Source organism: Semicossyphus pulcher, unplaced genomic scaffold, assembly GCF_022749685.1.
Source record: "Semicossyphus pulcher isolate SPU_LCO1_2020_fin unplaced genomic scaffold, fSemPul1.0.p SCAF_8, whole genome shotgun sequence".
Classification (NCBI taxonomy): domain Eukaryota; kingdom Metazoa; phylum Chordata; class Actinopteri; order Labriformes; family Labridae; genus Semicossyphus; species Semicossyphus pulcher.
In genome coordinates, this window is record NW_027211759.1 from 2,318,786 (window position 1) to 2,344,607 (window position 25,822).

The following is a 25,822-nucleotide window of genomic DNA, read 5'->3' on the forward strand; positions in this document are numbered from 1 at the left end:
ACAAGGTTACAAAGCAGGTATATCTCCGGTCTTAGAGACTTTGATCTGTTTCTGTTTGAAAAGTTGTCCGATAAGGAATCTCTAAATATGACCAAAGTCGATGGAAGACAGCCAGAACATTTCCGAGATGTCCCAGAGATGAGTTAAACAACACAGCTGCGAGATTATTAAAGATTTCACAGCTTGAGTGTTTTGACCGACTCACCTCCGGCCATGGCCGTCCTCCCCTCAGAAGACACCGTCACTGAAGTCGTCGCCACAATGTACTTCACTCCTGAAGAGAGAGAAGGTTTACTTCAGGTTAAGCTGGTTGGGGAGATACTGTATGTGATGAAGTAGAAGAAGGAAATGTTGAGGGCTGCAGAGACGGACCTTTATCGTTGATGGGGTAGTAGTAGAAGCTTCCAGGAGTGTTTTCCACGGCCAGGCGGTACCACAGGGGAAAGTGATCGATGGTGAACAGGTTGTCTTTATCAGACGCAGTCAGGAACCTCCTGTCGAGAGGACGTTAGACTTCACAGAACATCACAGAAAGGATCCAGCCTTCATATCGCTCCCTCAGTTTACAGACATCATGCAGAGCCTTATTTTGTTTGTTTTTTTCTCCATATTTACTATGCTCTCTACAAATGCAAGGCATTTCTCATCTGATTACTTGATAAATCTTTGGTTCCATCAGTAGACTACTACCAAAGCTGCAGTCCTTTAATACATGAGAGGCAGCGCAAATAATCATAATTCTGATAACAATGAACCAAAGGAAAGCTCATCCGGCTGGTTGAATCTGTCCAACGAGCTGCTTAACCAGTTTCTTTTTGCTGAGTCAGATGTTAATAAAGTTGAGTCCCTCTCTCTCCTCTGAGACAAACTGCGAGCTGAACAACACTTCCTGCACACAGCCGGGTTTGAGTCTTACTTTGCCACTCTGGTCTCCACTCCTGCGTATCTCATGATCCTCATCAGGCCGGCACGAGTACCGAGGAAGGCCGTCTCGATCCCTGGCTCCACCCTGCAAACACACACAAACACACAAACCCTTTATTTAATAAACGACTTCTTTGTCTATGAAATACAGACCAAAACAAACAACTACCACTTTTACTTATCAGGTATAAAATGTATACGTCTGGAATTCTCACCTGTCGTTGAGCATCAGGGCGTTCCAGTAGGCCTCTAGCGGAGCCGTTACCACAGCGTCAAACAGCGTCTGCTGCAGCAACACCTCGTCACCTAGGCAACGGACAGGTACGGCCAAACAAAGGTGACTTTTACATTAAAAACTCATCAAAATATTTTAACGGCATTAAAAAAACAGTTGAAAAATAAAAAGGAGGAAATAAAAAAGTGTGAAGGTGTTTTATTTTAGAGTGAAGGACCTACACTCCAGGTCGGGTTCCTTCCCCAGCAGGTAGCGGATGGCGGCCTGAAGCTGCGAGTACTTCCTGTGGGCGGGGTCGATGTCCGTCTCACAGTACGTCCTGAGGAAAATAAAACCTGAGTACTGGTGGAACTTTGATTTGTTTTCACATGATTCTTGGTAGAAAACATATTTTATGTTAAGGAAGTGAAAACACTGTATTCTTTTTCTCTGTACACGTGGCTTTCGTCTTCTTTCATTACTTAGACTCCTGCTACATATAAATGATTGAAGTCGACTGATTGACCTTCTGCTGCTGCTGCTCTCACTGCTGACTATTTCCACAGTCACCTCGTATTTGATGGTACAATAACAGGACAGTATTTTTCCTTTTATGATCTATTTAATCAGCTTTATGTGCAGAAGACACAAAAGAAATGTCTGAGATCAATCTAATGAGGGTTATTCTGGTATTTTAAAATCAGAGTCCTATTTTGACTTATTACGGGTCTAAATGTCCAACAGGTACAGAACGTTTCAGAGTTTCACCAGTTGATTGTTTTAGACGGCTGCAACGTAATCTTTCAGAGCAAGTCTGTCCACTAAAAGTTCTTGATGTTTCCACTGACAGGCTCAGATTGTTATTCTAAGTGTGTGACAACATGACAGAAAGGATCCCTACAGAGATAGACCTTTTTGTTACAGAGGAAGATGATTGTTTTAACCACAAGCAGACGTTACATCGCTCTCTGCAAACACACCAGACTCCATTGAAAAAAACAATAATTTAACCTTGCAAAACGCAGTCGCTCATCAACCACGGCCTTGTTCAGTTAATTTTTGGGGATTTTGTGTGTTACACAAATATTGTGTTAAATCCAAACTTATGACTTTAAAAAGTCAAACAATAACACAGACAAACAAGCCGATCGAGGCAGCAGTAGATGAATATCTCGCAAGTAACTTACAAGGTAAAATTACTGTTTTTGTCAATGGAGTCTGGTGTGTGTGCAGAGAGCGATGTAACGTCTGTGTGTGGTTAAAACAATCATCTTCCTCTGTAACAAAAAGGTCTATCTCTGTAGGGATCCTTTCTGTCATGTTGTCACACACTTAGAATAATACTCTGAGCCTGTCAGTGGAAACAACAAGAACTTTTAGTGGACGCACTTGCTGAAGCAATCTAAGTGAGCAAATTCAAAAACAGAAATCTTCTATGGAAAATCCAGGATTCCCTTTAAAACATTAGTCCATTTTAGAAACTGAGGGTTAATAGTTTCAGACGTACCACTCGGAGGCGATGCTGAGGTCTGGGGAGGTGAGATCATGCAGGCCTGCAGAGGGAGGAACAAACACTGAAGTCAGTCGTAATACAAACAGATTTACTTCCTTTGACTTCTATTTAAGAGTTTTGTGTACGAGTTAGATTTTTATATGCATAAATAAACAGTATAACTTGAGTGATGTACTCCTCATGTTTAGCTCAGTGTTCCTCCACACATTCTCAGGCTGATTCACATTCTGATTTGTGTTTTTCTAACCATCCACAGCTTCAGATGCAGCAGTGGATTTGAGGTTTGTGCAGCAGGGAATTGTGGGAAATCCTACCTTCCTCCACAGACACGTTTCCCACAAACATGAGCCTCCCGTGGCCACTTGTCAGCGCCATGCCGAAGCTGCAGAGACACAGGAGGAGAGGGAGTGTGATGCTGCCCTCTAGTGGTCACATTTAACATAACTGAATGTATCAACAGTGAAAATGACAGCACAGTTTTAGGACAGTGTCCTTTGTTTAAATGTACTGAAGAATGATGATAGAGCCCAGATGATACTGGATGTATGAAGTTGATATCAGATAACCGGGTAGGCTGGGTTTGTGGGGGTCTATTAATTACATGATGTCCCAGAGGCAACAACAAACAGTATTAGGCAGACATATATTCAGTAAAACATCTTCTCAGCATCTTAAAGGCTCCTTTAAATCAGTTCTAAAATACAGAAGATAACTGCGCAGATTTACCTGAAAGGTGTGTCGTCAATGTTTGTGTAGAAGTAGTCATTGACGAGGAACAGAGGCCGTTTCTGTAGGAGGAGGGGGGAACATCGTTATGATCTGTGCTGTCAGTCATTATCACTGACATTACTCTGTTAGCCTGATCTGCTAGCTAACGAGCGGCTTAATCCTTTAAATACAGAGGGTAAAGGTCAGATGCTAATGCTAGCCTCTGGTAGCTACTTTAGCCAGAGTGATACATGTGACAGTGAGAGTAAGCTAACAGTTTTATGGTTAGCTAACAGAAATCAGCTAACGTTTTAAAACCACAAAAACTGCTGCCACTCAAATGAAGACCAATCAGGGGTCTTCTTCTTCTTCTCCCTAAATATAGCAGTTAGCATGACTGCCATCTACTGAGCTGCAGTGGAACTACAGGTATCTCCTATATCAATGCACTATACTAGAACATTTGCATCATGTAGTCTTAATACAGTATTTTATATTAAATATGAATGTAGTTAAATGTTTTTTCAGAAACTAACAACAATCTAATTTTGTTTCCACCTAAAAAGTCGACATGTCTCTGGGTTTGTTTCTCTAACAGACGCTCGTCTCTTCGTCTGTGCAGCTACATCAGCTGTTACTTCTCATGCTAACACGTCAATGCTAGCTCATCTGTGTATTTCACACAAACCAGGGACTAATACTTCATCACATTCTGTGGTAAAGGCAGATACATGCAGATAGTTGTTGTTTAAACTGATTAGAGGCTGATCTGATTCTCATCTGGTTTGTTTAAACTGCAGGATGGATCGTTTCCTCACCCCTTTATCCACTGATGCTCTGATGCTCAGGCTGCTGGTGCCGGTCTCGCCCTTCACCATCGCTGTTCTCAGCTGGACGTGCGAGGAAAAATACAAAGTCAGACCAAACAATACTTTTGTCTGTTGATAGGAACAAATGTGCCCTGACTCGACTGAGAGACATGATAAGACCAATCTCGGAACCCATCGGCTATAGTCTAATGACGATATATCCTCTGTGGATATTACAGACTTCCTCCTCCGCGGCTGCATTGTTTACAGTCCAGTTAGCAGCTTGAGAGCTACCGTGTGTTCAGATCAAAGGTAAATTCTCCCTCCAGATGTGTCTGCTAAATAAATGCTGTCATCTCTTGGTTCGTCCCATCCCCCGGAGGAGCGCCCGTTCATCTGTCTGTGCTGAGTCTCAGTCTCACTGTAAACAGGAAGTTACACAGAGGCTGCACTCTGGCTTACTGCAGCGGGATGAAGCCCAAACAGAAACAGAGTTTCTTGTGATCGACTTTAATCAACGGCTCTTCAGTTTGCTGAAAGAACAACATCATGATGCAGATTAGGAACAACATGAAGCTTTGTCAGGTCTGTCCTCAGGAGGAGAAGAACACTACTTTAACAGACGGAGGGCGGAGCCATTGTTTATGATGCATTCAGGGAAGTAGGGAAATCTAAACACTGATCGTCTCTTCGTGACACAGCATCAAGTTGAATGTTTGATCTAGAAAAGATTGTTAGCCGTTAGCATGCAGATGTCTGTTTATAGAGATGAATAAGGAGCTGAATCATCATCAGGTGAAGCTGATTTGAGCTGTGATGTCATCATGGTGGATTACTTTCCGCCTGCATCGCTCTCCACACAGACTATTTTTCCTGCATACACCAAGACCTGCTGATACGTGATTGGTAAATATTACTCGGACTACAAACGGAGACCAGAACACTTCCTGGACTAAAAAACACGTCCCTGCCTACAGCTTCTACATTTCTATGCAGAATAGGCTGATGTCATGTACCTCTGAGGAGATTCATTACAACACATCATCATCCAACTCTCCAGATTTGTCTCGTTGAGATATATCTGGGAGTAACTGAAGAAACACTAATTCTGTGATGCGTGTGTGTGTGTGTGCTTCTCTGTGTGTGTTTTACCTTCTCCTCTGTGTCCTCCCACTCCACCTCAGACAGATCCACACTGTTGTAGTTTGGCTTTGGCTTTAGTTTCTTTCCATCTTTATACTGTGGGATAGAGGACACACTGTTACTGTGTGTGTGTGAGTGTGTGTGTGTGTGTGTGTGTGTGTGTGTGTATGTGTGTGTGTGTGTGAGTGAGTAGTGAAACACTGTACATCTGTCCTCATAAATACTTAACTCCTCTTCCTCTTTAACATCCCCTTCAGAACGTCTGTCTCACTGTAGCAGAGAGTCTCTTATTTTAAATAGAGATGAAGGGAAGCAGAACTCACCAGAGGTCGAAGGTCAGGGTGAGCCAGGATGTAGCCGTTGTTGGTGATGAGGAAGGCGTAGCCGTGAGCTCCCAGCTGTGGAAGAGGAAGAAGCAGCAGCTCAAGCAATGTGACATTTAAAGCTTTTATTTTGAAACCTCTCTCCTCTCAGTCTGGATGAGATTCCTACACGGTTAAATGAGCATGAACGCACCATGTATCTGGGAGCCAGCTTCATCACCTCCATCAGAGGGATGTCGGAGCCGACCACGCCCAGCAGGATCCCATGGGAGAGCTGGAGAGACAGGTAGCAGGATCAATATATTAGTGACTTATTAAGAAAGTAAAAACTGGTCTCTGTAGAAGAATTAATGGTGGGTAAAAAAACGTTAACATTCCAGGACATAAAATAAAACCTATCATAAATGAATAAAAACGAAAACCCAGCAGAGAACTAAAAACATGGAGGCCAGTTTTTTTTATTTTCCACATGAGCAAGAAAAACAGTGTAAAACATAAATTATTGATCATTGCTTTTGGGATTTAGCTTTTGTAATCAGGTTTGTAGTTCAGAACATTAGGAGCGTTAGACACTGACCGTTTCCTTCTTCTTGCTGAACACCGGCATGGCCACTGAGGTCATCAGCAGCAGACTCTGAGCTTTGGTGGTGAAGAGCTGAGACACAGAGGAGCATCCAACACACAGAGTGCTTAGTTTAATAACACACCGTGAAAAACATAGATGACGGATCTGAGACCATATGCTCCATTCTGGTGTTTAAAATGGATGTGCAACATGTGCAGATCTGAGCTTGAACTCCAGGTGGCGCTGTAGGACTGCTGCAGTTCTGTGTACATTTAAAATAACCTACAATCCAAAACAGAGTTTCTTAACACGAGTCAGGATAGTAAACAATTTAGAGCAGGCTAATTCAGTCTGTAAGTTAAATACAATTTCTTTACATTTTCTTCTTCAAAATCCGAGTCTCTCTTCCTTCCTGTTATATAGTTGAAGGAAACAGTCATATTATACTCACAGAACATGGTAGTTGCTTGTAAATCATTGCCTCACTCATTCAGGGTCTTTTAGTAAAAACATTTATCTGAACTGACCTTTTAAATTAAACTAACGAACCAACTGGTCAAGGCAGCAGTCGGCCAGCAACTCTGAATTCTGTGAGGTAAAATTACTGATTTTGTGAATGGAGTCTGGTGGCTTTGAAAAGAGCGATGTAACTGGTGTAATCTTCCTCCTTTATGTTAAGGTATTTTTTCTTTAAACAAAGCCGTTCAGTTCATCTCAATGCCACCAGACTCCATTTAAAAAACAATGATTTTACCTTGCAATACGCAGGACTCGCTCATCTATCACAGTCTTGTTCAGTTAGTATTTTGGGTTTTCGTGTGTTACAGAAATATTGTGTTAAATCCAAACTTATGACTTTAAATGCAGAATCACAAAAAAACACAAGAAAACTAATCAATCAAGGCAGCAGTAAACCAGCAACTCTCATATTATGCAGGTTAAAATGACTGTTTTTGTCAATGGAGTCTGGTGTGTTTGCAGAGAGCGATGTAACGTCTGTTTGTGGTTAAAACAATCCTCGTCCTCTGTAACAAAAAGGTCTATCTCTGTAGGGATCCTTTCTGTCATGTTGTGAAACACATACCGAGTGTAAGTCTATGTAATGATACTTTTTCCTCTCGAATTCAGAGTTTTAAAACCAAAATAAAACCATATTCTGTGAGTCCCAGGTCTAAAATTTTGTTCATCTACAACTACAACTTCTTCTTTACCTCCATGGTGTTGGGAAGCTGCCGGAGCGATGGAGGGAAAGCCCAGAGGATCATGGGAGAATGAGGTGAACCACATGGAGGAAGCAGAGAGATGAAGGTGAAGTGATGATGATGATCAATGTACAGAATGTGGACTTAAAGGAGAAGGTCAATGAAAATGCAGGTAAATGTTTTATGGAGTCTAATAAAGATGCTCTGATTGGCCGGCTGGGCTCACCACAGTGTCCATGTAGGCTTCCGTCCAAATGATGTCATGGTCGTGGTTGATGACCATTGGTCGACTGAGCACGTGCAGGTACTCCATCACGTTCTCCTGCACGTCGGCCAGCGTGGAGATGTGTGTGTAGTACCCTGAGGACACACACAGGCACAGAGACACACACGTATGAATGAAAGATGAATCCAAAGTGTACATGAGAAGTGTCCTCCATCTTTTTTGGTGCACAGACACAGATAACTGCTGATCAGTGCTAACATATAAATAAAGTAATCAGTGTAAAAACAGTGTGTGAGACGTGTTGGACGGTCTGTTCGTCCAATAAACGCACACGCAGATTATCTGTCTGATATTTACATGAACAAATCTCCAAAAGGCTCCAACAGCACAAACACGGTCCAGAGGTTACGTTCAGTGACTGAATTAACTGAGGTGACAGCTAGCAGCTCCCACCTGTCACTCAAAGAGGCCACGCCCCTAATGCTGCATCACTTTAGGCCTTAATATAATGTAAACAGGTGAGCTGTATAAAGATTCTCCCCGTACAGTTGTCATGAAGAGAGAAATGAGCTATAGAGACCCAAACTGTTTTTTGTACCAGCCTGTAAACATGTTTATTTCTGCTGTAAAGTTTAACATGGGGCTCTATGGGGACTGACTCACTGCTGGAGACAGCCTCAAGTGGACACCAGAGGAACTGCAGCTTTCTGCCCCAGAGTTTGTTGCTTCAACAAAGCACAAGTACACAGACACACACAGACACACACAAAGAGAGCTGACCTTTGTTGTTGCAGGCGATCCACTTTGTGTTTTGAGCGAAGGTCATCTCTCTGCCGATAAGGTAGGTGAAGACTCGCACCTGAACAGAACACACATCTTTATTTATTTATGTATTTAGGATCCCATGAGTTATTACAGCAGTAAAAAATAGTCTTCCTGGGGTCCATACAAAAGAAAACAGGACAAAACAAAACAAAAAAACTCTTCACATTCATAGTGTCAGCACAACAGTAGGTGTTTTTTTTAGCTTTAAGTGATAATCTTGAAGATAAGATGACAACTTCCTAATGTGGGTGAAATGTAGTTGTGTGTTATTGTCCAGTTTTACACAGCCCTGTACAACACAGTCCTCTTAAGCCGCTTTCCCACTGGTCAAAAAACCCGCTAACACCTGCCTTTTTTGCTTAATTGGAAAGGTTACAATCAGCATCCAGACCCGGGTCAAATGACTCTGCAGTAGACCCGGGTAATTATCTCCTCAGCATTGATGGGAACACAAAGCCCGTGTCGACACGCTAATCTCCGCCCCCTTCCCGGCACGATGCTATGCTCCACAGGTAACTTCTGCGACTCCTCGTCATCTCAGCTACAAATTCCGCCCGTCTCCGTCCGAGCAGCGTTCGAACATCGTTCCAAATTTGTCAGCGCCGAGTTTGATAAACAGACTGAATGAGTAATAGACACAATAAAGACCTAACCACCGTAACATCTTCACTGGTCACTAACCCTGTCTCCAGCACGTTTGTGGCGTCAGGCGGTGACGCAGCAGAAAAAAGACCGACAGGAGGATACTTCACTGGCAATGGGAAAAGAGGCAATCGGCATCTATAAGTGGGTTTTCCCGGGTCTGAAAAACCTGCATCAACGCGCTAATTTCGTTGGGAAAGGGGTAATAACAGCTTTCGATTTAGGCAAAGGTAACGAGAAGCGCCCAAAAAGGATGCAGGTAAACACGTTGACATCATGTGTGTTGCGATTTGGTGCTTCTTGTAGCATCAAAATACTTTATTTCCAAACATACAGGATCAGTTTATTTTGGAATATATGACTTCTCTTCCCATGAAACACAGCTTCTTGCCATATTGGAAATTTGATTTAAAATGTATTGATTATGTATTATTAATCGACCTCTGAGATTAGACTGAGGAAATGTCGAGTCGAGAGTCGAGAAGATGATTCAAACGTCCACTTTTAGAGGGCGGCCATGTTGTTTTTTTGTTTGTGAGCGGGTGTGAATTTTTTTTTCATATCTTCTTGGCCTTAATACTCATCCTCACCCTGCGCTCAGGCCAGTTGAACTCCTGAAAGACAGACTCAAAGTCTTCCATGGCTCCGTCTGTGATCAGCATGATGGCCTGGTTACACATGCTGCCCTGACCGTTAGCCCTCGCCTGCACGCACACACACACACACACACGCACACACACACACACACACACACACAGGAAAACAGTTTATAGAGCGACAACTTGTGAGCAGGATGTCAACAGCTACAATGCAAAGAAAATAAGTAAATAATCAGATTTTTTTTGCTCCTGAAATCACAGCGGGACACAAACCTCGTTGAGGATTTTGAAGGATTCCTTCATGGCGTTCTTGATCTTTGCTTCTCCTTTGACATGCAGTTCCTCCACCAGCTGCTTAAAGTGCTGAGATATGACACAAAGAGATTTACAGCATCAGAAGTGAAAGGACATGAGGATTGTTTTGGTTTTAATTATCCCGGGTTTCAGATAAAGATGTTGATTTGAATTTGATTTGTGGCTCAAAAAGTACAGAAATAGGAGGATGTCTAAAGAAACAATGTTCTGGTTTCTCTGGACAGTCCCAGACCTCCCTGCAGACTATCTTTAATTCTGTCACACTGGTTGTCCAAACTGTATTTTGTTTTTTCTGTAATCACAACATTTATTTCCTGTCTTTCCGTCCTGGAGGAAATCCCACAGTGTTTTTTTTTCCCCAGTTTTTTTGGGGAAAGTTTTAATCATCCGAATTTAAAGGATTTGATGTCGGATTTGTGTAGAAAACGTGTGATTCAGACAGACATGCAGGCAGGCAGCGAGATGAGCAGAGGACAGACGTGGGGGAGCAACAGGGAAATAAAAATATGGGCTGACCAAACAATTTCACAAATGCTTGTGGAAACGCAGGAGAACACGGAGGTGTTCAAACTGTTCGGTGAGAAACTGAAGGAGGATTGAACTGATCCATCTCTGGAACAATGACGCTTAAAAGTGAAAAAAACTTTAACAACAAAACATTAAAGTCTGTGATTCTCTCTTTGTTTACTTCAGGGAGTTTTCCCACGTGGAAATTCTGACCAATCAGAGAGCAGCTTCCTCGCGCATCAAGACGTTTGTCCGCTGGTAAAAGCTGCCGTGTGAACACAAACCAAACTGGAGGCAAAATGCAACTTTGTAACAATTTGGTGTTTGATTGGGGCCAAACAAACGGACGTTAGGTGTGAATGTGCCCTCAGTGAGAGTCGGACTCTGTAGTCCTCTCATCTGCCACAAGAAGCTAAATTGCATCACTACGTGCTCTAATTAGAGATGTTTTCTTCCAGGTGTTTTATTCATTTAGAAATGAAATAAACAAGTTAGTAACATAGTTTATATTGTGTGATATCCAGTGATTTAACATCACTGTGGTGTTTTAAATGTATTTTAGGGCACAGAGAAATTAATACTTTGAGCCAGAAAAAACTTTTTCACAGATGAAAAAAAAATGAAACTTAGGAAATGAATTCTGTATTTTTTATCCTGATGTTGATTTATAAACAAAAGGAAATTAAACACTCGCCCTGATTCCCTTCCGTCCATGTTTTTTGTCACTGTCACTTTGAACTGAAGATAAAGGTCCTCCATGCAAACACACACAGGTTGCCTCACTGTAATTTGTGATGTCATGTCAGGAAGTAGGCCAGGAGGTTGATCGGGACCATGCCAAGAGGGTATTCCTGAGTGTGTGCGTGAGTGTGCGTGTTGGCTGCTAATGTGCCTCCTCAGCTCTTAAAGCCTCTGTGAAGCAGATAATGGTCTTACCTCTCTGTTGTCCAAGTCGGCCTGGACCAGAGTTCCTTTGAAGCACGGCTCCACGTACCGAACGTAGTCCGTGTACTGCACACAGTGAAACACACACACAGGAGTTAAAATCCCTGGAGCAGATCTAAAGCATGTAATGTTACTAAGATAATTTACACAAGCACAAATCTGAGCTACTTGTACTGTCTTTTTTTCTAAAGCCACGTTCTTTTTCTACTTCTAAACATTTCTCTGACAACTATAGCTTCTTCACAAATTCAGATGTTGGTGTAAAAACATTTAAAATGCTTTTTAAATCATATTTTGCTCTAAATTGAAGATTCATTCATTCAACATAATCATTGCTCTGATCAAAGGTCGTCCACTAAAAGTTCTTGTTGTTTCCACTGACAAGCATCAGATTGTTATTCTAATTGAGTGACATCACAGAAAGGATCCCTACAGGTAGACTTTTTTGTTACAGAGGAAGATGCAAGAAACTTCCTTCTTCAGACCCACCAGACTCCATTGACAAAACACGTAATTTAACCTCACAGAACACAGGAGTTGCTGGTGTACTGCTGCCTCAATCAGTTAGTCTGTCAGTGGAGCCTGGTTGCTTTGAAGAGCTCAATCTCTGCAGGGATCCTTTCTGTGATGTTGTCAGACTCTTAGAGTAACAATCTGAGCCTTTAGGGGGCGCTTTATTACCCTGTAAAAAACGTTTCCAGTGGAGAAGTTTAACTTCTAGAAGCTTTTATTTTGCATCTGACTACTTCCTTCGCCACAGATTTAACGTGACTCCGTGTTTTGTTGCTTTAATGTGTATGTGTGTGTGTGTGTGTGTGCGCGCGTTTCTCACAGCGATGACGTTGACAAAGTCGTTCTCTCCCAGCGTGTCCAGGATGGTGTTGATGGTGTGTTTGGCGATGGTCATCTTCAGCCCCTTCATGCTGCCGCTGATGTCCACCATGATGATGATGTCTTTAGGAGACGTGGCTGCCTGGATGTACCTGAACATGTGACAGCAGACTCTCACTGAGCATTTATCCATAGAACAGTAAAATTATTATTCATATTGCATGTTTCAGCATCAACAGTTTAAAATATCAAACATGTACACTACCTTGAAATAAAATAGAAATACAGAGAAGTATTTAAATGTACTCATAAATTGACAGTTGAAGTTATAAAATGTGTTTTATTTCTAAGGTTTTAATTGAAAAGTCATTTGTAATTCAAAGCTGTAATTAGTAGTTGATAAATAGATCCATCTATCATCCTAAAGTTACAGGCTACATTACTAACACAAAGAAGAGAAGTTTGTCACTATGCGGCAGCTTTTCCAGCTCAGCTGCAGCAGTGCGGCGTGACGAGGCGTTCAGGGACATAGGCAGCTCTCTGGTATTATTTAGAAATGCATGAACAGTCACATATGGTGCCATGTGTGCAGCAGTGACCCGACTAAGGAGCAGCTTATCGTCTTTTCCAGAGGATCAGGACTCTGGCTGGCCGCTGCTCAGCCGACACACATCCAGCAGCGCGGCCGCCGCAGACGGCCTGTCGCTGATTATTTGTATCAAATTATTTTCTATTGTTGTACAGTAAATAAACACTTTGAAGCACTTTTCCCAGAGTTCAACATCAGTTTAGTCAAGATTCTAATCTTGTTTTTTACTGTCGGACGTTTGGACTGGACTCAACTGGACGATGATTTGTAGGTTGTAGCATGTAAAATCATTTAAGTGTCTTTTATAACTAATTGTGAGCAATGACTTGTGATCACTCTCTCTCTTTGTAAATACATTTGAAATCATGATTTTGGAGATTTTTCTGCATTCACACATTTTTGCCCAAACAATTAGGCTATTTTAACATGCTAACAGAGAATGAAAAAACACACAAATAAAATCAAAGTATAATTCAGCTGTTTTCAGCCTCTTTTGTCGCTGGATTTCATGTTGCTATCTCCAGTTCTATTGTATCTCATCTCATCGTATCCTATCTCATCATATCTCATTGTATTGTATCTCATCGTACCGTATCGTATCTATTCTCATTGTATCTCATCGTATTGCATCTCATCATATCGTATCGTATCTCATCTTTTCCTTCATAAAATACATTTCTTTAATTCCAGCAGAGCACATTATTTGTGGTGCAAAAAAATAAAAGGAGTAGGTAAAGAATTACTGTCTGTAAGGATTTAGGGCGGGGCTACCTGTGACTGACAAGTCATTACCACACCAAGCTGAGAAATGACTTATTCAGTGTTTGTTGTTCAGTTAACACCCAAATTTATATCACAGGTACCTTAATTGACGTATTCACCTTGCAAACCAAGCTAGCACTAGCATTAGCTGATAACCAAGCATTTGCTAATCCCTTTGTCCTCTCCAGCTCCACCCTGTCCTCCAAATATGGTCACTTCCTGCTCCTGAACTCACCAGTTTCTGTTCCTGCAGTCAAAAGCTGCCACACCGTTTGAGTCCGGAGTCCATTTTATACCTGACAGAGACACAAGTTTTTAGGCTGTCAGTGTCAAAGTCAGCTAACTGCAGCTTCTCCTTGGAGGTTAATCTTTAACTGACCCGGGTAGATCCTGAAGAAGCCGGTGGAGCTGCCGAAGTACTGCCATGTGAGCGTCGGATCCTTCTGGAAGTTACCGATGAAGACGTCGTTTAGCGCCTCAGAGTTGTAGATGGCGTTGAGGATGTTTGGATCTGCACACAGAGGACAGAAACATCCTGTGTAAAGCTACACCGCCGCAAGACGAGGGATTTTTGTCGTGAAGGACGACCTCTGACCTTTGTTGTAGACATTGGTGGGGACCTGGATGTTGCTCTGCTGCGTGTTCACCAGCAGTTTGTTGAAGTGTTCGTTCTCCTCCAGAGGAAACTCTCCGCCCAGCTCCACGCTGTTCCCGTCCTCGTCCACCGTGTTGATCATCATGGAGTTGTAGTAATCGAACTGAACAGGGGACAGGAAGAGGAGGTTCCTTTCAGAATAAGACGTCGACTTTTAGAGGAAATGTTATTTATTTATTAAACTTTTATTTAACCAGGCAAGTCATGAACAAATTCTTATTTACAATGGCGGCCTGGCAAAAGGCAAAGCCTCTTGAGGGAATGGGGGGGTCAAAGGTTAAAAAGGCAGCAGCACACATCCAAACATAAATCTGATTTATGCTGATTTATACAGTATTCTGTTACTGTAAAAACAATCATTCTTTCACTCAAATAACACTTTAAATACATCGGCACAGACACAAACTTGGTCTCATTAGTTAGACTAGACTAATAGTTCAGACAGACGACTGTGATAGTTTAAAATGTTTACTGCAGCAGCAGAACACAGCTTGTGTTTGACGCCTCGGCTCCGACCTCATCACTCCTCGTAGATTTATCTTACATGCAGAGATTTGAGGAGTGATGAGATGATATCTTAAACCCCTCTAAAATATAAACTAACACACATCTTACATGTAAACAAACATTACAGGGAGGTAGAGGTGTTAATGTACCATACAGTCTACAGGGTTGTAAATGTGCAAACAACAGTGATTCAAAGTGTTAACTTTCATCATCCATCGAAAACCACGACATTTAAAAGCAATAAATCCTCATATTTAAGACTAAAGTTTAAAGATTAAAGTTTGATACTTTTGTTTGAAAAGATTCATTTATTATAAATTATAAGTTCATTAATTTTCTTTCAATCAGTTAATTAATTAATCGTTGCACCTCTACTGCACTATAAATTGTATTTTGAGTTTAAGTGTATAATAAATAATGAAAGTGTTAATTTTTTGCTTTAATCTTTTCTTCAGTACTTTTTCTCTTCTTGCAATATGAAGGTTTCCTCTCCCAGACTGTACGCAGGTTGATCTTCAAATCATTATTATTCACTCATCTCTTTATTTTCAGTCAAGTTTAATATTCATGTATTTCCATGATGCAGAATATACTGCACACTGCTCATCATCCAATATTGTTATTATATATTATATATATATATTTCACATTAAATGTTTTACCAGTTCATATCGTGTGAGACCTACAGACTCAGATGTAACGTTCAGAGAGTCTTTGCCTGGATGAAGTGAGACTGCTGACTTGCAGGATTAAGGATTAACTGACTCATTCTGTTGGTTTTTTCTTCTATATGCATTTAATAATATAGAAATTCACTGCACAGAACCTTGTGTGCTTTTATTTTTTTCTGTGCCGCATCTTTGCGCCGCGGCGACCCAGTTCCCTCGCAGGATCAGTGAAGTTTGATCTGATCTAATTTCAGGTGTCAGCCGAAGCTTTAAAGCCTCAATCTGCTGCAGAGACCACGGCCGCCTGGCCGGCAGTTACCTCTGATCCACAAAAACACACAGGCACGGCGTGCCAGCATGCCAACGCTAACACCAGCATTTATCATCCGAGCCAACCGACACAAACAAATTACAGCTGAGACCATTACGCTGCTGACGGTTTAACTCACTTTCTCATGTTTGCTGCAGGGTTCATTAGCTGTTTGAGTGAAACTGTCCTTTAAAGATAAGGCTGTTAGTTATGAGGAAAGAACAGGAGCACCAACCTCTAATGTAGCGTTGAATTCATGGTACAGGTCAGCGTCTTCTGCAGACTCCGCCAACCGCTGAGACAAGAGGGAAAGACAGAAAACATCAAGTTTCAAAGAGTGAAAAAACAAGAAGCATGTGAAGGAGAATCTGCCTGTTTGGACTCTTTAACATCTTTAATGCAGTCGTTCACATCCTCTTTGGATTGTGACCCCATAGAATCTCATCTCTCTGAGTAGTATTGACCAATCACGTATCAGCAGGCTTTGGTTGCATGCAGGAAAAAGAGTCTCTGTGGAGAGCAGGAGTGAAACACAATCTGCGGTTACACCACCCGGGCTTCCGTCAGCTTCATCTGACGACGATTTAGCTTCTCATTAATCTATAAACAGACATCTGCAGAAAGTTCAGCTAACAATCTTCTCTCAGGATGTTTCAACTTCAACTCCATTCCCGCTTCTTGAGTCGCTGGTCGGACTGTAAACGATGCAGCACACAGAAAAGTCTTAGCTGGAAGTCCTTTATCGCTAACTGCTTGCTGCACCGGAAGCCCAGAGGATATATTGTGGTCAGACGGTAGCCGATGGGTTCTGAGGTTGCACTAGACTAAGAAATTTGAGCAGCCGAAGCAGTTCAATCTTTAGAACGCTCTTAGATTGTTAGCAATAGTCCCAATCTGATCACAACGATCAACGAATTTTTTTAACTTCTATTTATTAGGATTTCACGTCGCCCCCTGGTGTCAGCTGAGAAAAAAAAGAGCCATGTGTAAATCTGTACTCTCCGTTTCCCTACTGCTGATTTGCAATCTGTGAGCAGAAGGAATGGACCGTTTCCACGGAGACCGCATCCACCAAGTAAGTCCAAAACTCGTTTACAGCTGAGGTCAAACAAACCATCTGATCAAGCTTTATTTATCTCAAGACAGCTGATATTGATCAGTTTAAAAATGCATTGACTAATGATTCAGCTGTCAGTGTGATTTAGCCTCGCCCACTCAGTTTAGAAGTTAGAAGGCTAAAGAGGCGGAGCGCGAACGAGCTGAAGCCTGTGGCTGAGGCCGCATGAATCTCTGATCTTGAAACATACCCAGTTAGCTCGAAGCTACCAAGCCAGCTACAGCTAAGAAGCTAGGCTATATGCTTCTCAGCATAGCTAGCGGTTATTAGCCATTGACTGTATGAATAATGAATGAGCTAGTTTGACTTCTGTTTCCCACACAGGAGATTTTGTTTGTGCGAGTGACTGACTGCTGGTGTTTAGACTCACTGCTCGCTCACTCGGTGAGATAACAGCAGGTGAACGGTTATTTTATGTTTCCTGTTACGTGTTGATCAATACAGTTTGCTGTAATCTCTCCGGTGAAAAGCCAACCCTTCCTGACTCCTGTTTACTGGCCGATGATTAATTAAATGTTTGATAAACACTGAACAGGCTAACAAGCAGCTAAAGCGAGCACAGTATACCTGCTACTTTTTACCCGGCTGTAAACATGTTTATTTCTGCTGTAAATATTGCCATTTTCCCATCTGCTATAATGTTATTTCTTGTTTTCTGGAGCCTCAAGTGGCCACTCAAGGAACTGCAGTTTTTTGCACTTCCGCATTGGCTTCATTTTCCAACACCCGAGGTTGCTGCTTGTATTTAAGAAGCTGGAATAAGAACATTTTTTTACATTTCAGCAGATGATTCATTTTCTTTTGATCGACTGATCTGTAATCTGCTCTGGTCGATTAAAATCAGATCTACTACCAGTCTTCCATCCTCAAACAATCTCTGTGCACCTGCAAACTACAGAAACAGTACTTTGCCACACTCTGGAATATCCGGTGTAATCAGTAACACCAGTTCTGTCCCAGGTAAACCTGGGTAAAAATAACCTCGACTCAGCCTCCCTGTTTGCTGTCATCGATGGTGCATGCAACAAACGTCCAGCAAGAAAAAAGGCCAATAATGACAATTTATTAATCGAATCTGTAAACAACAAAAGTAAACGGAAAGATCACTGAGGGAGGAGAACTGAATTAAGCCTCTTTGTCCTCACCTTCACTGACTTCATCTTGCTTCCCAACATCCGCTCGATTTCGTCGGAGTAATCCTTCACCAGGTCGCCTCCGTCCAGCTCCACGATCTTCACGATGGACTCCACGTCCTTCAGTTTCTGAGGGACACAGATTTTGAACCATGAGATTATAAATGTATTTGGATAAAAGCAGCTGTGCTGGTGTCAGCTAAAGGGGGTCCAAATAAACCATGACTAAGTGCTGGTGAAGTCGATGTTGGATGTATGCTTTGGGTAAAATCTTGAACCTCTTTCTTCCATTTGTCCTCCCACTGAACCACCATCAATGTTTTTGAGCGTTTCTCAATGTGTTTGCAGAACTTGAATCTGTTTCTGTTATAAACTAAAGTCATGAACAAACTGTTTTTATGGAAGCTCTTCCATCTGGATCATCAAACCAACCGACACCAGAGAGACAGGAAGTCGATTTTCTTTCAAAATATCACAAAAGCTGTCCCAACATCGTCGTGACATTAATGATAAGGCCACGTTTTCAGTAACGTTCGTCGTCTGTGTGTACGCAGAATTATGGCAAAACGACTGGCCCAACTTCTGAAGCTCAGGCTGCTGGGGGCCTTTTGCTCCTGTTTTTTCTTTTCTATGCAGTCATTTCCCTCAGCAGGCATTTGGGCGGTTTGTAGTTGGGTTGAGAGTCAGCTGCACCTCCAAGTCTGAGGCCATGGTTCTCTGCCAGACCCCCCCCCCAACCGGGGCAGCACCCCCCACCTGGAATGAGTAATAAACCATGTTCTGGCAGAGAACCATGGCCTCATTGGGGGTGCTGACTCTCATCCCAACAGCAGGAGAGTCTGGGCGTGTTGTGGTCTTGTTCGCGAGTGGCGGTAAGGTGGGATTGGCGGGCGGGTTGGTGTGGCGTTTTGCCAGGCTGTCGTGGTGGGGAGAGAGCCGACACGTGAGGCGGGGCTTTTACTTTGCCAGTCGATCTATGTTCTTACCCTCACCTGTGGTCATGAGCTTTGGGTAGTGACTGGAACACTCCTGGCGAGAGGGATGTCTGGGGTAACTTGCTTAACCTTCTGCAACCGCGACCCGACCCCGGATAAGCAGAAGATAATTGGATGGATTGATGAAGTCATTTCTTTTATTTCCTGATCTTCATGTTTGGCTTGTTGGCCGGCTCCTATTTCAGTCGCACTGTGTGATGTTAAACATTTGATGGTCCAAATAATCTTCTGTTTAAAGCACAATTACTTTATCTGTTAAATCCTTCTCAAGCCAGCAGTAATCTGCTTTATTTCAGGAAGTCTCCTCATTACAGGTGAAGCAGTGAAACTGACCTCGCCGTGCTGGCAGATTGCTTTGTTGTGGAAACCATGCAGGTGTCTATAAACACACAGAGGGAGTCGCCCTATCAGCTGGGATGTGATTCTGTTTTTGTTACGAGGTTATCAGGTCACTTTCTCTGGATCAAGAAGCTCCAGCTGGATGAGCCGGCTGAGAGCGAGGAGGGACGGCCCAGAGCGGTTATTTACTCTCTGAATCAATCGATTAAGTCACTACTAATACCAATTATAGCAAGCAACCCACTTACTGAAGAGCCAAACATTTAGAGTTACCTCGGAGGACGGTGACACAAAACTCACCTGGAACTTTAGGTGAGTTTTTGGAAACTGAAAATGGAACATTTATAGAAGAAAATCTTTTTTTTTTTACAATTTAAACCTGCAGAAACACACGTCCCGACTCTCACATCGCTAATGGACATATAGGGTAGATTTCTGAGTGAATCCTGGATTCTGATTGGCTGCAGGACAAACATTATTACACCTCTGAAGTAGCTCCAGTGACAATAAAGCCTCTGTTTACATTTTATCGCGAGTCGTTCACAAGCTAACATCCAAAACAACAACAACATGTGGTAAACATGGCCGACTGTGAAAATCTTGATATTACTTTAAAAACATAGAAACAGCTGGTTAGCTAGCTAGTCTTAGCATTAAACTGTCAAATGTATGTTTAATCAACCATACACATGTTATTGACTTTGACTGTAGCTAGCATATCGTTAGCTTTCTGGCTAATGGCTGAGCTGAGGCACTTTGTAATCTGAGTGGACTACAAACATCTCCCGTTACAAAGTCGTAGCTACTTCCCGTTGTATTTGCTGGAGGGAGGAGTGATCAATCTTAACAATCTTAAGGGTTGTAATGATTTCTTCCAGTGTTAGTCAGACTCACCCCCATGGAGTTCTGGCTTGTTAAAAAATGCACAAAAACATAAATGAATGTTATTTTTTTTTATTAGCAACTGACTGGTTAATGCCTTTCAACGTGTCCATTATCAGGACTGCGTAGACTGGAGTTGCAACGATTAGTCCAAATTGATGATTGAAAAAACTTTTAGTTTAGTTTAGTTTAATTAGTTGTCAACAAATTGAATTGTCCATTATTAGTTAGTTATGTCATCACGCGTTGTCCTGTCATTTCCCCCTAGAAAACACATTTTCTCTCCTCCTCATCTCTTCTTCTTCCTACTTTTATTCACCTTCTGTGTCAGTCGGAGCCAAATAAGCAGCAAAGTTTAGGAAGAGAAACATTTTTTAAATGTGCGGTAAAGGGGTCATTATAGCAGATATACACACCTGCACGGTTAGACAAAGCTGTGGTTCATCATTTGTATTATGTCTGTGCTCTCACAAAAACACAAGAGGAAACAGACATGAAATCAACTTTAACCGTAAAGTAAAAGAATAAATTAAAGGTGGATTGTTTTTCCTAACAGACGAGTTTCTGGGTCGTTTGTTGCGACGACTCGACGTGGTCGTGTGTCTGAAAGCAGACTGCGTTTAATAAATCTAGATCTGACAGATAAATGGATGAATGTCTAAAATCAGAACAAGCCACAAATCCTGACGCCGCTAAAGAGGTTCGGTCCTCAATCTGGGCATTAGCATGATCCCTGTGTGTGTGTGTGTGTGTGTGTGTGTGTGTGTGTGTGTGTGTTCAGGCTGCCTGGTAAACACATGAATACACAGACACACACTCACTCCTGATGTAACTTCATTTTAAACGTGCGACACAACTAAAGTCATTATTACTTTGTGTATCTTTTGTCCTGATGGTTGAAAAAGTTTCATGTCCCTCAACTTTCCTCGTCAAACTCTGATTCATGGGATGCCAGTTGGAATTCTGGGAAATGTAGGAATCCAAAACTAAAATTCTACGATGTGCGTTGAAACTGCGGTGGAGGTCAGTTTGCAGTTAACAGAAGCATAAACACAACTGCTTCGGCTTCCTGTGTGTTTCTCGTCTCTCAAAGAAAATCAGATGGTGAACGCTGAGCTGTAAGTTAAATACAGAGCCCAGAGCTCCTTTCACACCTGCTCTGCTCTCCTGAAAATCCCCCGACATTGTCCAGGAGGGGTGTGAAGGCAAACAGCAAAATCTATTTACCCCGACTTTAAGCGGGCTTTTTCCTGCAGCTCCCGAGTAAAACGTGTGTGAAGCTGAGGTGTGAAGCAGCAGGTAACAGTCTGGAACATCCACACAGCGAGTGGGCGGGGCGATGACGTCGTCCCTGTTGAGTTTCTCTGCGTCATACTCTTTCCTGCTCGCCTCAGGTGTCTGTATGATGTTTTTACTGCAGTGTTTGTATCATGGAAACATGCTCATACATGCTGTCGTGATATGAACCCAGAAACAGTCACATTACTGAACACGCCTCCTCCTCCTGCACGCTTATCACTAAGCTATGTTCATCTACGTTCACAGCAAAGTTTGAAAACACTCCCACAGAGCCCCTCGAATGATTGTGACTGGATTTACCTTCTGCAGCAGCAGAGAGCCGGAGTACTTGGTGGTGATGTCCCGAAGCTGAACAGAGAACACAGACGCCCACTGCTGCACCCTGAAACACACACAGACAGACAGCTTGATATGAACTGACAGGATACAGGTCACAGGAACACAACATCAGTGCTACCAGCAGTGTTTATGAACACGTAAAAACATCAACTAAGAAGGAGATGCTGCATAAAAGATCGCAAACGTCTGATGAGAGGTACAAGCCTGCTCAGTGCAGACATCCTGACTAGTTTAATAAAATAAACAAAGACAGAAAAATGGACTCAGCTGTAAAAAAACAAGAAGAAACAAGGAGACATTCAAATCTTTTTAGACTCTGGATAGTTTGAACCTGATTGGATGAAATGCTTTGAGGTTTAAGTGTCACTTTTAGTAGAATAAACCTTTTCTTAACATTAAACTTCACTAAGGTTTGTGGAAGCAAGTGTAGCCGAACGAGACAGCCTTGTTTCCTGAGGTGAGGGCAATTTGTATCAAAAAAAAGAACAAATGTAGACAAATGACCAAAGTGCTTCACAAACATAAGCAACTAAAACAGTGTAAAAAGAGAAGAGAAGACAAATATCAAAATAAAAACAATGAATAAAGTGTTTGAAACGAACAGCAGTGGCAGTTTCACTGTATCTAGCAAGTCACAGGTGGGCTGAGATCTGTCTCACTACAGCGCTATGAAGCCACAACAAACAGATGTTACAGAGATTTAATGACAATAAACAGGCTGAGAGGATGCTGAGAGAACGACATCAGGATGCTGAGAGAACTACATCAGGATGCTGAGAGAACTACATCAGGATGCTGAGAGAACTACATCAGGATGCAGGTCTGTCTGTTTTTTGAATGGAGTTTGGTTTGACTCAACATTAATATGAACCTGAAATAAACAGAGATGTTATTACATAAACGGGTCAAAGACGCTCTGCAGCCGCGGTGAGTTACAGCACAAAAAGGTCGTTAAATGTGACAGTGATGAAGAGATTTAGATAATCTGTTGTTAATGTGGGTCACAGCAGAGAGCCGCAGGTGTCTGCTCACCACAAATTACAATCACACAAAAACACACAACACACACACACACACACACACACACACACAGAGCTGCAGGCAGAGTGTCTGTTACAGCAGAGCCAGAGGAAGCTCAGGCCAGTCTGAGAGAAGCAACAGTTCAAGTTTGGAGGATGAGTCAGAATGGGCGGATAGAAGAGATGAAGGAGGGATTAAGAGATAAATGGATGGATAGGTTGGTAGATAGGTAGTTAGGAGGGTGGATGATGGACAGATAGAAACATAACAAGACGAGGTCAAAACCTCGTATGTGTCTGACCACATCGGGTCAGTGTGCGCTTTTGTGGGCGATGTGTTCCAAGGACTGTCATCATGAGGCCGATGACAACGTGTTTGAAAGCAGGTGCGCGCTGCGGACGTAGGTGAGGACAGCGGACGAGCAGCCCCGCCTACTCCCCGAACAAAGTACCCAGAGCCGTAAAGACAGAGAGTTGCGTCAGTGGAGGTCCGATATGCTCCATGATCCACCATTGCGATGTTGCAACTCTCTCTCTCTACGGCTCTGAAAGTACCGTCACTCAGTCACTTGTGTGCAGGGCTGACCCCAGCGGTCAGCCAAAAAGAGAGTCATACGGGCAGAGAGAAAGAAACAACAATATCACAACAACGGATGGATGGATGGACTGAAAGAAAGTCAGACGGCAGGATAAACAGACAGACAGACAGACAGACAGACAGACAGACAGACAGACAGGACAATAATATCAATAACAACAACTAGAATAGAAACCCGATGTGTCTCCAGAGAGCCAAACAGCAGCTGAGTCATGAGTCACAGCGCTCATATTCAGGGACCGTCCAGCGAGGAGACGGAGGACACAACAGGTGTCAGACACGTTGAAGACATTGAAGCAACTTGTTCTGAAGATGTTGAAGAATCAGGAACAATGTGTTGTTGTCGCCTGAACAGACGTTTACACTTTTGAATGAGCAGTAAATACTATTTAGACATTACAAATGGATCTTCGACCTTTCATCACCTGGTGTGACTGACTGAAAGACAGTTTACTGTCTTGTGAAGAAGATTTGTAGCCAACGGGAACGATTTTTACGGATTAATCTGGTTTCCTTTTGTACATTGGAAAGTATCAACCAATCATGTTTGAGCTCGGTCCGGTTGCACGTGTGCAGGAAAACAGACAGCGTGGAGCAAAAGAGGCGAGAAACATTGCCCCAAATTAAACCCTGGAACCCCCAGCTATCATCAGACTATAACGTCTTAATCTCCATACATCGACGTTTTCACGTCATCTCTCAAATCCATTTTCACCTCTCAAGTTGCTCGTTACGACGCAGCTCGCAGGGGAAAGAGAGGTGAAATATAATCAGGTGTTTTTGATCGCAAAGTTAGTTATTAAAAAAGAAGTGATTGTTTATAAAACTGAAGGAATGAAGCGAACTACACCTGAGAGAGCTCCTGTGGATGCTGCTTCCATCAGGAAAGCTAACAAAAGGAGGACTTTAAACGAGAGCTGCAAACGTTTCTTTCTGCAGGAGGATAAATACAGAAATAAAAGCTAACTCATCTAACCCAAGCAAGCAAGTGAGTCAGCAGCCTGGCAGCTCATGTTACTAACTAAAGAATCCTAATGTGTGTCAGTGTGTGCTAAAAATACGCTAATCCCTGGCCCAGACCAGGTAGCATCAGGTATCCCAGGATAACCAGGGAACAGAATGATGCGCTGACGATAACGATAGCATGGCTACGCAACGAGGGGCTTAGCGCTGTGCTGATCTGTGTCAGGGCTGCGACTGTAAGGCGTCGAGCCGTTGGTCTCTCACCCCTGATTGGTGCTGGGGCTCTCACCAATCCAACCACTCGACTTCTCCAGCACACACAAGGGTCTGGCTGTTGGCTTAAACATTGGGAAACAAACTGTGAACAAAGACCAGCCTGCACTTCAGTTATTGTGAGAAAGATTTCATCGATATATTTCCAAATGTCGAGACTTCCAACATTTCCTGCAGCATTTACTCAACTTCAGGCTGAGACAGGACACCTGTGCAGTTAGGCCGAGGCTGGAGAGGCCAATAAGTGGGATATTTTTCAGTACATCCATCCAATCAATCAACCAACCAACCAACCAACCAACCAACCAACCGACCAACCAACCAACCAACCAACCAACCAACCAACCAACCAACCAACCATCCATCCAGTCTCTAAAGTCGGTCATCCACCTTTCAGTCTGTTTCTTCTCGAGGTTTCGGATGTTTGAAGTTTTCCTTGCTGCTGTTTCTGCTCACGTTCACGTCTTTGAACGACATTACAAAGAGTAGCGCCTCGACCTGCTCTGTGCGACACGAGACAGAAAGTGATTGTTTGAATTAAACCCAAGATAAAACCTTGTTTCCTTTCAGTCTCTGCCGGTGGAAGCAACAATCCTCCATAAATCCTGCGTGTGGCCTTCAGCTCTCCACAGATTAGCGTTTAAGTCTCCCATCTCTGCTCAGGCTTTTAACGAAGGAGCTCAGCAGCATAAAGGCTTTACAATCATATCGCAAACATACAATGAATACAATCTTAGAGTGGACTGTGACATTTAGTTTCATAACCCGATACCAATCACTCAGTTCTCCTACTTTCACATCAACTCATCTGTTCACACAACTTCACACCTGCTTGGTTTTTTCCATCTGTCACCAGATTCCAACTAAAAGTGAATCCTGCGTCAGGATCACCTGTAAATCTAACCAGCAGATCGTCGGTGCTGAGGCTGACCGGTGCTGTAACCTGGACACAAAGGCCGACAGAGCGCAGCCGTCGTCTGAATGTGAGAGTTACACGACAAACTGAAAGAAGGTCGAACGGTCAGCTGTCGAGAGAAAGACCGACAGTTACGTCATGAAAAATACAAATCTGTGTCAGAGACG

General features: G+C 42.7%; 1 protein-coding gene across 1 annotated transcript in view; it reads right to left on the bottom strand.

The window, feature by feature from the left end:
* LOC138612619 (voltage-dependent calcium channel subunit alpha-2/delta-4-like) overlaps positions 1-25,822 on the bottom strand; it is a 58,953-nt gene that overhangs the window by 30,633 nt on the left and 2,498 nt on the right. Inside the window, exons 2-27 of the mRNA XM_069685980.1 lie at positions 21,848-21,929; positions 18,045-18,161; positions 16,018-16,077; positions 14,238-14,400; positions 14,022-14,153; positions 13,878-13,938; positions 12,293-12,443; positions 11,452-11,526; positions 9,967-10,056; positions 9,685-9,798; positions 8,408-8,486; positions 7,628-7,761; positions 7,411-7,428; positions 6,212-6,289; positions 5,828-5,908; positions 5,635-5,709; positions 5,321-5,407; positions 4,178-4,249; positions 3,378-3,439; positions 2,966-3,033; positions 2,646-2,691; positions 1,381-1,478; positions 1,140-1,230; positions 917-1,009; positions 373-494; positions 206-274 (exon numbers count right to left, since the gene is read on the bottom strand). Coding sequence (XP_069542081.1) covers positions 206-274; positions 373-494; positions 917-1,009; positions 1,140-1,230; positions 1,381-1,478; positions 2,646-2,691; positions 2,966-3,033; positions 3,378-3,439; positions 4,178-4,249; positions 5,321-5,407; positions 5,635-5,709; positions 5,828-5,908; positions 6,212-6,289; positions 7,411-7,428; positions 7,628-7,761; positions 8,408-8,486; positions 9,685-9,798; positions 9,967-10,056; positions 11,452-11,526; positions 12,293-12,443; positions 13,878-13,938; positions 14,022-14,153; positions 14,238-14,400; positions 16,018-16,077; positions 18,045-18,161; positions 21,848-21,929 — 2,318 coding nt within the window. The remainder of the gene's footprint in view (positions 1-205; positions 275-372; positions 495-916; positions 1,010-1,139; positions 1,231-1,380; positions 1,479-2,645; positions 2,692-2,965; positions 3,034-3,377; positions 3,440-4,177; positions 4,250-5,320; positions 5,408-5,634; positions 5,710-5,827; positions 5,909-6,211; positions 6,290-7,410; positions 7,429-7,627; positions 7,762-8,407; positions 8,487-9,684; positions 9,799-9,966; positions 10,057-11,451; positions 11,527-12,292; positions 12,444-13,877; positions 13,939-14,021; positions 14,154-14,237; positions 14,401-16,017; positions 16,078-18,044; positions 18,162-21,847; positions 21,930-25,822) is intronic.